The sequence below is a fragment of the Balaenoptera physalus genome, assembly GCF_965194825.1.
Source record: "Balaenoptera physalus genome assembly, chromosome: 1".
Lineage (NCBI taxonomy): Eukaryota > Metazoa > Chordata > Mammalia > Artiodactyla > Balaenopteridae > Balaenoptera > Balaenoptera physalus.
Genome location: NC_138882.1, coordinates 157,549,972 through 157,563,302, shown reverse-complemented (window position 1 = coordinate 157,563,302; position 13,331 = coordinate 157,549,972). Strand labels below are relative to the sequence as shown.

The 13,331-nt window shown below is 50.5% G+C and overlaps 2 protein-coding genes across 3 annotated transcripts in view; both read right to left on the bottom strand.

Annotated features, from left to right (window-relative positions):
- Positions 1-706: 706 nt before the first annotated feature.
- LOC309646770 (taurochenodeoxycholic 6 alpha-hydroxylase-like) overlaps positions 707-13,331 on the bottom strand; it is a 48,171-nt gene continuing 35,546 nt past the window's right edge. For both annotated transcript variants that reach the window (XM_082433364.1, XM_082433363.1), the window contains exons 2-12: positions 9,272-9,413; positions 8,588-8,632; positions 7,984-8,111; positions 6,890-7,014; positions 6,363-6,517; positions 5,799-5,905; positions 5,526-5,716; positions 5,298-5,431; positions 4,337-4,401; positions 4,124-4,200; positions 707-1,728 (exon numbers count right to left, since the gene is read on the bottom strand). In XM_082433364.1, the coding sequence (XP_082289490.1) occupies positions 1,560-1,728; positions 4,124-4,200; positions 4,337-4,401; positions 5,298-5,431; positions 5,526-5,716; positions 5,799-5,905; positions 6,363-6,517; positions 6,890-7,014; positions 7,984-8,111; positions 8,588-8,632; positions 9,272-9,413 (1,338 nt within the window). In that variant the 3' untranslated portion in view covers positions 707-1,559. The remainder of the gene's footprint in view (positions 1,729-4,123; positions 4,201-4,336; positions 4,402-5,297; positions 5,432-5,525; positions 5,717-5,798; positions 5,906-6,362; positions 6,518-6,889; positions 7,015-7,983; positions 8,112-8,587; positions 8,633-9,271; positions 9,414-13,331) is intronic.
- On the bottom strand, positions 10,503-12,183 carry LOC309646888 (akirin-1). Its single transcript, XM_082433697.1, has one exon. It carries the CDS (start codon positions 12,086-12,088, stop codon positions 11,510-11,512), a length of 579 nt encoding a protein of 192 aa, XP_082289823.1. The 5' UTR covers positions 12,089-12,183; the 3' UTR covers positions 10,503-11,509.

Sequence of the window (13,331 nt, the reverse complement as noted above, 5' to 3'; positions counted from 1 at the left end):
GGTCTCCAGGAGTGCCAGGGTTGAAGAAGCCCATCCTTGCTCAGGGGCTGGGCAGACATGCCGGGGACTGCAAGGGGCTGTCCTGTGGGGGAGGTGCACGGGCTGGTCCTCTGCTTCGGGTCTGACATCCTCTCCCAGCAGCCAAGCCTCGTGCTCAGCTGGTCCTCCCAGACCCTCCTGCACAGCCGCCCGCTCGGGCCTCTGAGGAGCCTGCAGGCCCTGATTGTGAGGAAGGGCTGCCGGGGGCTGGTGACATGGCCAGGCTGGGCTCTTCTCCAATCTCATTTGGGGTGAAGGATTGGGTTCCTGAGGCCCTTGTGCTGGACCAAGTCTGTAAGGCTTCTTTGCTCAGGGCAGGATGGGCTCTGGCTGGGACCCTCTAAGGATGTAGCGAGGAAGCTACCACACAACAGCAGGGAGGCTCCTTCCCCGACAGGTGCCCGGGGTGAGCTTCTTCCCTCTGAGCCTTTGGAGACGAGCCCTTTCTCCTGACTCAGCTGCCGTGGGAGCCTCAGGTGACAGGCGGGTTGTGGGGTGTGAGGGACCCCAGAGTGTGAGGCTGCAGGGGCGCTGGGACACGCTTGTCCTGCTGGGGTCCTGGGCCCACAGACCAGGGGTCATGTCCCCTCCTCGTCTCCTCTGCCTTCCCTCCCCTTCTTTCGCTCTTCCATTCCATCCAGCTCCCTTCGAGAGAAGACACACACACTCCATGTGACATTGTGAATTTATCCAGGGAGTGGGAAAGAGGGGAAGCCAGGTGAGTGACAAATGGGCAGACCCATAAGACACGGGAGTGATCGGGGGCCCAAGGCGATGGTAGTCACACAGGACTTAGCCGCTAAAGTAACAGCTTCCCAGGGTGTCTGTGTCCTAATCCCCAGAGCCAGAGAACAGGCCTGTTTTATCTGAGTGGGCCTGTGTAATCGCAAAGGTCTTATGAAAGACAAGGAGATGTGAAGACAGAAGCAGGGGAGCATTTGAAGAAGCTGCTGGATTTGAATATGCAGGAGGGCCCAGGAGCCAAGGAATGCAAGGATTGCAGCTCTAGACGTGGGAAAAGGCAGAGAGAGGGGTCCTCTCCTACATCCCTGCACAGGGGTCCTGCCAACACCTTGGCTGTGTCCAGGGAAACCCACTTCCGGCTTCTGACTCCAGAGCTGTCAGAGAATAACTCTGTGTTGTTCGAAGTCCCTAAGCCTGTGGTCAATTGTTTTATCAGCAAAAGGAAGTGAATTCAGGGACAGACGGGCAGGCAGAAGGGGCAAAAGACAAGGAGAGAGTAGACAGACTGGAGGAGGGCAGGCGATCAGGGTTTAGGTGGACAGTCAGAGACACAGGTGGGTCAGAGACAGATGGAGAGATAAGCAGATAGGGAGCCTGGAGAAAGGTGAGAGGAGGAGGGCAGAACGTCTGATGGGCAGGAGGCAGGAGATGAGGTAAGCCGGCAGGTGGGCAAAGAGAAGCAGGAAGTGGGCACAGAGGCAAGGACGGGAGAGAGTGACAGCGAGAAAAGTTGGTAGGCAGGGGCCCTCAGGGCTCGTCCTTGTCCCCAACAAGGATTACAGGAGCTTCCTGAGCTGCAAGTGGATCCCATTCTTGGGCTTCAGCACAACTTTTGGAATGGGAACAGGGACCCTGGAGGGATCCGGTGCCAGATCAAAACGAAGCAAGGTCAGGGCCACGGCCACCTTCATCTCATTCATGGCAAACTGCTTCCCGATGCAGTTCCTGGGTCAGGGAGGGAAAAGGAAGTGAGCAGAGGCTTCTAACCCCTGCCGGGCACAGGGCATTCAGGGCTCTCCTCCACGTGGCGCAGCCCCGATCCCTTCCTTACGGGTCACACTGAACATGCCGCCCAAGCCTCGGTCCACGCTCTCCCCCTGACCTTTACAAAGCCCACCTCTCTCCAGGACTAGCTCCTAGCTTCTACTTCTGCTCTCAGCAGGAGCAAGTCCTGCTGGGGAGGGTCGGCGCTCTAAGACGCAGGGTCAAGTCACGTGAATCAGTAAATGTGAATTAGTACTTTGTTCACTCGTCCACAGGCAGTTTCTGGTTTCAGGCCAGACCAGGGCACTGCAGGGGGGCTGTGGACACACTCTCGGGCCCTCAGCACCCATGGCAGACAAGCATGGGCCCCAGTCCCCAGACAGGACAGGACAGAGTTGTGTAAGGAAGTCAGGATGGCAACAGGGAGGCTTCCTGGAGGGGCCACGGGTTAGCAACCCTCAACCTGCTGGACCACTTGCCTCCCAGTTAATGCTCCGGCCTCCTATCTCCCCTCAGCCCCTCAGTCAACCCGGCCCTGGAGCCTTCCCATTCTGCTCCAGCAAGGCCCCTCCTCCCATCCCGTGGGCTCCTCACTGGCCTTTTCAGCTCCTTGCCTCCCCTCTCTCTACTGAAGCCCCAGCAGCTCGGGGCCTGCTGTGCCCTCCATCACAGGGAGGACACGTCGCAGGGCCGCAGCTGGCGTCACAGCCCTCTCTGGGCTGCTCCTCACTCACGTCACACCTGTCCAGCTCCTCTTCCTCACTCAGCTCCTGTTGAGGTCCCCTCCCCCCACCTCTGCCGGCCACATGCTGAAGACTCAGTCTAGTGACCGCCTGACCTCCCGCCTCTGCCGCCTGCACCTCTTTCTCCCACATCCCCAAGCAGCTTTAGTGTTAACTCAAGGACACATCACCGTCCCGTGACCAGGACAGTGCCAGAAACATGGAACATTCCACAATCTGCTCAGTGAATGAATGAATGAGTGAAAGAGTGGATGAATGCATGATGTCTGTCTTGTAAGGCAAACGTACTGACCACTAAACTATGGAAACGTCACATGTCTGTCTTGAATAGCTGTAGTTGTTTCTTGACTGTGAACTCTTGGAGCAAGGAAAGTTTCTTTTGTCTCTGTGTTCCCATCTTGTAATATATGACTTGGCACACAGAGGCCGGCTTAATAAATAGCTTTCTATTTGAACAAAGTTAATTGAATAGAAAAAAAAGGGCTGGAGTAAAATTAAATATTAATTCTGACCTAGGAATTGAGTTGCCAGGTACCCCCTGTCCTCTAGTGGCAGCCGCATGACCTGCAGCCAATGTCTACAAGGAAGAACAGGACCCTGGCACAGACCAAATCCTAGAGCAAATTCTGGGAGCTTGTTGCGTCAAGCCTGTTCTGTGAAGGTTGATTCACCAACTGAAAATTTCACAGAATTATAGACTCAGAAAAAACTTGGATTACTAAGTAGTTCCAAAGTCATGGAAGTTACTATTTGGAGGGGGATCTGTAGCCGTAGAAATTTTCACAGCAGTCATTTTGGAGTGTATCATCCAGCTTAACAGCTATTTCATGTGTGCTTTATATTTTACATGCCAGGAACTTTTCAAATGCATGTGTCAAACACAAAATAGTGAGTTTTCTCTCAAAAGCACTTGATTGCCTTCAATTTCATCCTTTTCTGCGAAAGTTAGACTCTGTAGATTCTGGGACTATGGTATATAGTCCCCGCTACATATATAGAATTTTGGCAACCAGAAAAGGTGTCATGTTTATATGAATATGCAGTCATAACTGTGGGGTTTGACTACAGAAATAGAAAAGACACACATGGCTATGTAACTTTCTTCAAACGGCAACTGTAAGTGATCACATACATGGTTTGAAGCCTCAGGACAAGAAAAGCAGCTGGAAATCTAAATCCATGCAAACACGACTGCTGATACAGTGAGAGGTGGATCGGTGAATTAACTAGAAAAGGCAGTGGGCTGGACTAGGAATGTGTGAAGAGAGAAAACCATCTTTAAAGATGACTAATAATTGGGGATAGCAAACATCTGAAGTTTACCTTTCATGAAAAATTCTAACGCTGAAAATTCATACTCCTAAAGTGAGGAAAACCCTGGAATACTTTGGAGAGGCCACGGCCATGGAAATGTGGCTGGTCATTGCGGAAGTCAGGAGGTCAAAGTCTCCGTGGTGTGCCCTGAAGGCCTTCATGTATATGGGGACACACGCCTCCTTCCCAAAACGCCAACATACAGGGACATAACTGCATACACCACACATGAATGTAGACAGTCACACACATCAGGTAGCACCATGACACCCAGATGCCCCAGGCACAGAAGGCCTCACCTGGATCCTCCTGAGAAGGGCAGGAAAGCATGGCTGTGTTGAGAAGAACCCGGTGCAAACCGGGATGGGTCAAACACCTGCAGAGAGAGCACCAGGGCCAGGGCAGGTGGGGTCAAACTCCTTGCACCAATCCACCAGGGGACAAGAATCCCCGAGGGGGAGCAGGGGAGGTGCTGGTCTGGAGAGAGCATCCCATCCCCTCCTCCATCATACCTCTGGGTTCGGCCACAGCTTCGGATTGTGGTGAAGCCCATAAAAGGAGAGGGAGAGTGGGATTCCTGTGAGGCAGGGAGGAGAGAAGGAAGACTGATGGTACCCGTGGCAACAGGGGCAATGTGCCAGCACAAAAGGTCTGGGAGCCACCATGAGAGCTACCCTCCATCACTCTGAATGAAATGATGCTATTGCAAGAGAGGTGGGCTGGAAGTGACAAAGCACATGAGCACAGATTAAGAGTAGATAACCATGGCCCAGGATTGAGAAGGAAAAGAATTGGAGGCTTACATTTAGGAGCAACTCAAGTGACAACTCTCATTTATCAAGTGCCATCATGAGCCCTCGGGGAATGTGCATTAACTCATTTAATCCTCACAGCAGGCCTCAAGGAAGGCACTCATATCCCCATGTGCAGATGAGGCACCTAAGCTTCTGAGAGATTAAGGGACGTGACCATAATCCCACAGTTAGGAGGTGGCAGGGCTGGGATTCAGACCCACTGGGAGTTGAGCCAGTGGGTGGCCTCTAACAATGGCAGGGCTCTCAGATCTGAGCATCAGCTGCTCTCTGCCATCCACCTGAGGGCTCCCCAGAGACTGGACCATCTGACCCATGACAATGGACTCCCTGAGCTCCCTCATTTACTTAGACCCCTTATGGAAAGAACCACATCTCCACCTGCTTCTCTCTTAAGCCTTGATGTCTCAAGGAATTAGAATTTTCGGGCTCTATTACAAGACCACCTTCAGGGGCTAGCATTTGTTTATTGAGCGTTTGCTGTGTTCAAGTTCTATGTCAAGCATTTTACAAAACTTGTCCAAACTACAGAGCAAACCTTAATTACCTTAAGGTGGAAACGAGTCAGAGCATCCCAGAACTGGGAAAGCACATGTGTATTTCTGATCTCCCATGTGGTCTTGCAGAGGGCTTAGTTTAGTGGGTGAGGTGAAGCTCATACCTGCAGGTAAGGAGCGTCCATTAGGGAAGGTGATGGGCTTGCTCAGATCTCTGAAAATGAACGGCACTGGTGGATAGAGTCGTAGTGACTCCTTGATGCACATGGTGGTGTAGGGCATCTGTTCCAGGTGGTCCCTGAAAGGAAGCCCATTTGAGAGCGGCAGAGCCAGACAATCAGGGGTTCTCCACTAGCTGAGGGGCAAGGTTCTCCCATCTGTTGGGCACTCACCAGGTGATGGAGGTGCCATCCCCCAGGAGACTCTGGATCTCTTCCCGGCACCTCTGCTGATGCTCAGGGTGGGAGGCCAGAGCATAGAGGGTCCAGGAGATGCCAGTGGCTGTTGTGTCGTGACCCTCAAACATGAACGTATCCACTTCGGCACGGAGGTCCACGTCAGACAAGCTGCTCCCATTCTCCATCTGTGGAGGCAGGGAGAGTGCAGGGTTTGCCCTTCCTCTGTGCTTCTGGGCAAAGCCTTAGACCTCTCTTGCCCACACTCACTCTGGCAAAGAGGAGGATGTCCAGGAAATCCAAGTGCCTCTTGCTCCTCACCTTCTCCAGCTCTCCCTCCTTCTGCAAGTGAGCTTTCCTCAGCTTGATCACTGCATCTGTCCCAGAACAGTGGTTCCCAAACAGAGCTGAGGGCTCCTGGGGGCTCAGATGCACCACCCTCCGTACCCCTATCTGCCCCTCAGGCCCAATCTGGGTACCAGGTGGATGAGGACGAGGGTGGGAATGGGCGCACATGTCAGGGCAGAGAGCTCCAGCATTGTCTGATCCAGGTCGGGAATCCCCTCAATAGCACAGCCCATGGAGGCTCTGCCTGAATGCTGCTGGGAGGGGGTCTCAGTCCACCGTCACCAACGTGGTGACACCTGTATCTCCCTGCACCTCACCTGACACCCTGACGTCTCGGTTCCCAACCGAGTACCCAGCGTGGGTGTGTGCCAGCTCCTGAAAGGGAAGCAGGAGTCTGGGCTCTGCCTGAGGGGTCAAGGCCAGGCCCTTTTACATGTGCATGATGGGGGTGGGTGGGCAGGAGCAGCCCAGAAGAATCAGAAGAACCTGTGTGTTGATGGGTGAGCTGGCAGGCTCGGTGGCTCCAGCGGCCTTCAGGGGTCAGCCTGTAGATGATGTCGTTCTGGTAGAAGAGATTCCTCACCCGGGAAAAACTCAGATTGCTGAGGTCCCTGATGGCCTGGATGTAGGACTGGATTTTCCTGAAAGGAGAAGATGCAGAGGAGACTGGAGTGGAGGGAGCCTCTGACCTGGAGACGGAGTGGGGCTCTGGGTGGGGATTCCTCAGTCAGTGGGGACAGGCAGCACTGAGGCTTTGTCATTTCTGCCTTACAGCCCGGGAGACCCTCAGTCTTTTACAGATGGCCTGAGTGGCCAGGCTTCTCCCTGTGCAGGAATCAGGGCCTGTGACTGAGTCAAGGTTGGTCTGGGTGGGATTTGGCTCTGGCCCATGGCTCTGTGCAGAATGTTGCTTTTTGTGCTGATAAGCATCTGCGCTGCCCTAACTGCCTCTCAGGTAAGTCCTCCCCAGCTGGTGAGAACAAGGATCCTGCCACTGAAAGGTTGTCACTGACCTGTCTGTCTGGATGCTTCCCTGGTGGCTGAAGGCACACTTCATGATGGTGTCCAGGGCCATCAAGGAGACGTGTCCAAGGACCTCCAGATGTGAGTCCAGGCTGACGAGCTCCTCCCACTTGTCCTGTGGTGGGTGGGGGACATTGACCCTGCTCTGCTCCCCCAGAAGGCCTGTGCTGACAAGGCCAGGCTCTCTCTCCTTCTCTCTAAATCTTTGGATGAGATTTCCTCACTTTCTAAGCAGATGTGTTTTAGCAATTTAAGACTGTATCACACACGTGTAATGTGACGCCTATTTTCTCAAAATCTTTTATTATATAGTTAATCATGTTCTCTCATAATATTCTGTATTACTTCCAAATTTTAGGAGCAATGTTTGATGATAACCACCTTGTGGGAGGCCAGAAAGCATAGTTTCTCAGGAAACAAATGTGGAGTCTTTTGTATCCTGAGATTGGAACTGGACAGGTGATGTCCAACACTAGTATGCAAATATTTCAAGGCAAGGAAAAGCTTATGGGGCTCTATTGGGGCTCCTAGGAAGGGACATGAGGTACTTCAATTCATTTTATTCATTCAATGTTAGCTGAGACCAGGTGGTGCCCAGTCTGGATAGAAGGTGATGCTTGTGAAGACCCAGCTCTCTGAGTGTAGACCTGGCCTCATTTCCTCCCATGAGCGGCTCAATTCCATGCAGAGGCCCTGGACTCCATGCTGGAGCCTATCTGAGTGACATCCTGCGATTTCTACTCTGCCACTGAAGCTGCCATTGTCCAGGGCAGCCAGGGGCAGTTTGCACTGCTGTCCAGGGGAATGACCCTTGCTCTTTCCTTTGTGTTGAAGATGTGGAGATGAGAGGAGAGTGGACCCTGAATACACCATGGCCCTGCTTCCCTTTGCCTCGGATACAAGCTGGTGCTGGGGTACCCCTCTGTCCCATCCGGTTTGGGTGAGCACTGTCTCAGAGTACGTTCTGAATGCATCATTCTGGAGGCTGTGTCTTACGGATGCCTTAGGGAAACAAGTGTCTGAGAGTGGACTTTGTCAGCTGTGCTGGATGAGAGTGGGTCCAGGCGACAAGGGATGGACTCACCAGCATCACTCGGACAGAGTCGGCCATGAGACCCACGTAGGGCTTCAGGATGTCATAGTGGAAGGCTGGGGTCAGCATCCGCCGGTGCTGGAACCACGTCTGCCCCTCCAACACGAGCAAACCATTCCCTGGGCCACAGATGGGTGTGTGTGTGGGTCGGAGAGACTGGATCAGAGGGATGACTGGGCACAACTTGGGAGGAACCAAGGGTGTCAGGAGAAGGCACATCATGGGCAAAGGTAGGAAAGGCCAGTACAGTTCAGGAATGTGAATTTCCAAAATGGCTGGTCCATAGGATGTGATTATGACAGCTGTGAGACAGAGGCTGAAAAAGAGTAGGGGTGCAGGTGATAGAAGAATTAATAGTCAGGCTGAGAATATCGCAGAGGACTGAGAAGTGATGAAGATGAGGCTGAGCTTCAGGAGGGCTGTCAGCACCATTACAAAGGGTGAGAGTTTTACTGGAAGGAGAGAAATGAGGCTTGACTGAGAGATGAGGGTGGGGACAGTATGCCTGGCACCTGTTGTTCTCCATTAACCAAAGAGGTAGCTCTTGGTAAACCTAACTGGTGGGTGGACTGCAGTTGTATTTAAATGTACTTACCAATCCAGGGGATCAGCAATCTGTAGGAATCATGAGACTTTGGGTCTGAAAGGTAAGGAAGGAAAGTGGAGGGCACCGAACAAGACAGGCAGCCCCCAGAGCAGCTGTGGTACCTTCCATTCCTGATGCTTGCCAGCTGGCAGTCTGTCTCAAGCCACCTCCCTCTCGCTTCCCATCCCTGACTCTCTCTGTCCTGATGGTCACTGTGGGCCCAGGAAGGCAGACTCAGTGTCCCAGCAGCAGAACACCCACAGGACTAAGATGGTGAATTGGCAAGAAAGATGGGCTCTGCTCAGTGCCACAGAGTAAGACAGAAGCCTGTGGTTTTCCTACAGTTTGTGGTGGTTTGGCCATTTCATGACCCAGGACAGGCAACAGTGAGAGGTGCCAAACCTAAATCAGTGTGGACAGAGAATTGTCTTCCAGACCTGGGATCATCTCAATTGGGTTAAAACAAGAAAGAAAGTAAGACAGAAAAGAGAAGTCAGCCCCACCCAGGTGTTTAAGCATTCACTATAAGTGAATAATGTTGGCCTTAGTCTGGCTTGTGGGCTGCAAGGGTGGCTGGTAGAGAGTCAGGTGTTGATGGCTGAAGTGCCAGTTTCTTCTGGAATTTCACAGATCCAGGGGCATGTACCCAAGAGGGAAGATTTTCTCCTGCTGGGATGTGGGTTTCCCTCTCACCTGATCTCCCCAGGACCACCTTCATGTAGTCAGGGTCATAGACCAACACCAGGGCTTTCGTTCCCCACAGCCAGCGAGCACAGGCACTTGGGTATTTCTCTACCCTTTTCAGTAGGGGTCGCAGCTCGGTCTCCTCTTGGAACTGTCACCAAGGGAAAGAGAAATCAATAAAACCCTTGTCTGTGTTCCAGTGCCGGAGTGGGGGTGAAGGGCAGGATGGGTACAGGGAGATCGTTCTTGATCGATCAGCAGAACTAGGAGTTTGGAACTATTTCTTATGACCTGTGCTCTGATCCAGACCTTGCTGGCTGTCCAGCTTTGTCCTAAGACCAGATTCTGTCCCCTTGTCGGGTAGATTTATGGGCCACCACTACAAACTGCCTACAGAAACTTCCATCAGGGATTGACTCCCTGGTGTACAAAACTTTTGGAAGTTATTCTTGCAACATGTACATGAGCAATTTATGCTAATTCATATCACTTGGTAAGCAGTTTTGTCATATAATTTTGTTTATTTAGAGAATAAAATAGATAATATTTAAAAAAATAAATTTACATATTAATTTCCCTTTGCTTACTGACTGCTATTTATCATCAATATTTTCCCAGCATACATGTAAATGTTTGCTAATATGAAAGAGTGTTAGGATATATATGGCTAAGTGAAAAAAACTAGTACTAAATTGTATGTGTATATATATATATTTTTTTTTTTAAGAAGGCAAGGTAAACAAATAGCTTAAGTATTTTATTTGTTTGCAACTAAGCTTGTTAACACTATATAATGAAAATGTACAAAGAATAATGTTGCAGTTTTTGGTTAGATTTAAGTCAAAGACATTCATTAATAAGGAATCTTCGAATGTGAATATTCCAGAAACTTCTCTAAGCCATCTGATAAGGACAACTGTCTCTGAATATTACCTTACTTTGGAAGGTACTGGCATACATTTGAATTAAACTGTTTTTTTCAAAATAAGCCTTAATTAAAAAAACTATTCTATATTCAAACTAAAACAATTTTAATAGAACTTTCCTTTCCAGAAACAATAATAAAGGAAACAAGGCATTTTGTAAAACGTGGTCCTGAACAAGTCACAGTAAAAAATAAATGTATACTTAACTTCCACCTCCTCAAAACAGAGGCTACTTTCTGTTCCTCAGCCTTGGAAATAAGGTGAACAACAGTCTGTAAGCAACTTCAGGCAGGGGGTTGCCAAAACAAAGCTCAAGCAATTAACATGGACATCTCTTAAAAGAATTTGGGGGAACCTGACCAAAGGATCCAAATTCTATTTTTAATAACTGATACAAAGGTGAAGTGGCACCTCCCAAGTAGCAGTGCCTCCGGGGCATGGCCCAGCCCCATGCTCACCTGTGTCAAGCTCCCAAGCAAACCCTGCTGCTCCTGCTCCAGAGGAGACTCCTTTCCTTCTTAGAGGTTCAGTGTCCAGGGAGCTCCTTGTGTGAATGAGGTGAGCACAGACTCCACGTGGGTATTTTAAGGCTTGGAGTCAAAGTAATGTTCTAACACAGCTAGGCAGAGTCATGTGTCAAATGGCCTGTCTCGGGTTTGTTCTAATTCCTCACCACGCATTTGTAGACCTAGGACCACAGACCTTTGCTATGTCGTCATAATCACATCTAATGTCCATCCTAACTTATGATTCATATTCTGTGCCTGGAAACAGTCCCTGTATTTAACAATAACACCTACACAGAAAACAATCCACTGTTACAACTTATATGGTCACAAAACATTAATGATCTTCTGTAGACCAAGGAAATGTTTCTAACCATAGTTGTCGTGCATCAAATTCACAGCCAGAATCCCCAAGATCAAAAAAATTTGCACAATACAAATAATAACTTAAAATACATACACACACATACACACACTCTCACACACACTTCTTACAGAACTGTGCTTGGGGAAACTCCATTTGTTGAGTGCCACTGAGGGCATATTTTGCTAAACTGCTGCTCCAGGTATTTTTGTTTGGAAAATCTATCACAGTAGGGCACAGCTGTTTATTGGATGAGCAGAAAAGAAAGATATGCTTGTGGCAACCGGAAAGTTTTAAGGTCTTTCAAGTTGTATAAAATGGACCTGCAGAAACATTTCAGTGTTCTCAGGATGCAAAGTTGGAGCTGAAATGTGATATCAAACCAGTTGCAAAAAGTGTACAGCAGCCATCTCTTGAGGTCAAACCTGGTACCCAGATATGCAAGAAAGCTTCAGGACACGTAGCTTGTTGGCCTTGTCCCATATCGTCGCATAATCTGATCATGTGTGAATTTCACAAAAGATTCATATTGTTCTGCTAGTTTGGTATTGAGGATTTGCTCATATTCCTCCCGAATTTTATCTTCATAGTCTTTTAAGAGACGCTCACATATTATTCCAACTTGTCGGAGGGTAAAGGTGGGCTGGTCCTTCTTCATCCAGGAGGAACCTGGCGAACTAGGTGCTGTGAGTGCTGAGGAGTGAGGCTGACTTTCCGAAGTACAAGCTTCACTCTGATTAAGAACAACTTCTAAATGTCTCCACCTCTGATAACGACTATATTCTTGTTTTATGTTCTGAAAAATTTGCTCCGGGGTTGGAAGGCGCCGCTCGCTGCCGGGCGGGGCGGGCTGCTGCAGAGTCGGCGGTGGGGTCTGCGTCTGAAGCAGCGGCGGCGGCTCGGCGTCCGGGGGCCTGAGGCCCGGAGTGGGGCCGGGCAGAGGGGCACAGCGCCGCCGCTTCGGGGAGCCGGGGCTCAGCAGCGCCGCCTCGAACTCCATGGGCCGCTTCAACGTCGCCCCGCACGCCATGCCGCTGAAGGGCCAGGGACCAGGAGCCGACGCGACTTTAACTGCGGCCCAACCTCCCGCTCCGCAGCGGAGCCCGCAAGCCAAGCCGGCTCCAATCGTGTATATATTATTTTACATATTGAGTGTATACACAGTGATAGGATAGATTCTGGGTGTATACATATGAAAATAGTATTGAACTAAGGTTCTTATATGTGGATTTTTAAATCTTACTTTCACTTACCGATAACCAGAAACTTGTGTGCACTTCCCACCACCTAGAGGAATCTCTTGAAACTCCTCAGCGTGGACCACAAAGGCCCTTGCTTTCTGGCTTTACCCTCTCTATTCTTGCCTGTTGCCGGGCTGGCAAGTCCACAGGACCCATTGCTCTGCCTCCAAAGATGCTGCTGCCAGTGGTCCTTGCACTGGCCCCACCTGCTCACACTTCTAGGCCTCTGCCCAGGTTCTTTCCTCTACCTGGTGGGCCCCTCCTCTTTGCCACAGAGCAACTGCCTCTACTCAACTTTGGAGATTCAGCTTCGTTTTATCACCTCTGGATTTCTCGTCAACATTTGGTCCTAGGCATGTTCCATGCAGTCACCTCGTCTTTAATTCAATGGCTTCTGTGTAACTCAAAGCATCCCTCCGCCACTTTGGTATCTATTCTCTGCCTGCATCCTTCTACCATCAGGACTCACCAGCTCTGAGGCAACTTGCCTACTGTGGGATGGGTTCCTTCACTGAGCACGTATTTACTGAGCACTTACTATGTGCCAGGCACTGGTTTAAGGCACTGAATTAGGATGCGGCTGTAGATGCTTGTCTGTTTGGAGCCTCCAGGAGGAGACAGCGAGATTGAGGACATGACAACTGTAGGGGCTCATGAATGTGTGATGGAGGGAAGACCAAGCCCCTGGGGAAGCCTTGGGGCAGGGGCCCTAACTCAGACCTGGACGTTAGAAAGCTCTTTGTCATACACGTGCTTATTCATCGAGTCACCATTTACCAAGACGCTCTCGGGTTACAAAGATGAACCAGAGCCGAGCTCTCCCAGAAGGAGCTCATGACTATGACACTGCAGACAAAACTAGCTGAATCCGGTTAGCACTGCCTTATGAGAAGGACAACCAAGGGAAAAAGGGCTGTCCCCTCTGCTCCTGGGAGACCCAGAAAGACATCTTGGAGGAGGTGGCTTGGGGTTGGGCCTTGGTAGACAGACATATGAGGGCCAAGATCATTCCAGGTAGAGGGCACATGGGAG

Bases quoted from the DNA above. Each gene is read 5' to 3' on its own strand.
- LOC309646888 (XM_082433697.1), bottom strand. From the start codon at position 12,088: ATGGCGTGCGGGGCGACGTTGAAGCGGCCCATGGAGTTCGAGGCGGCG.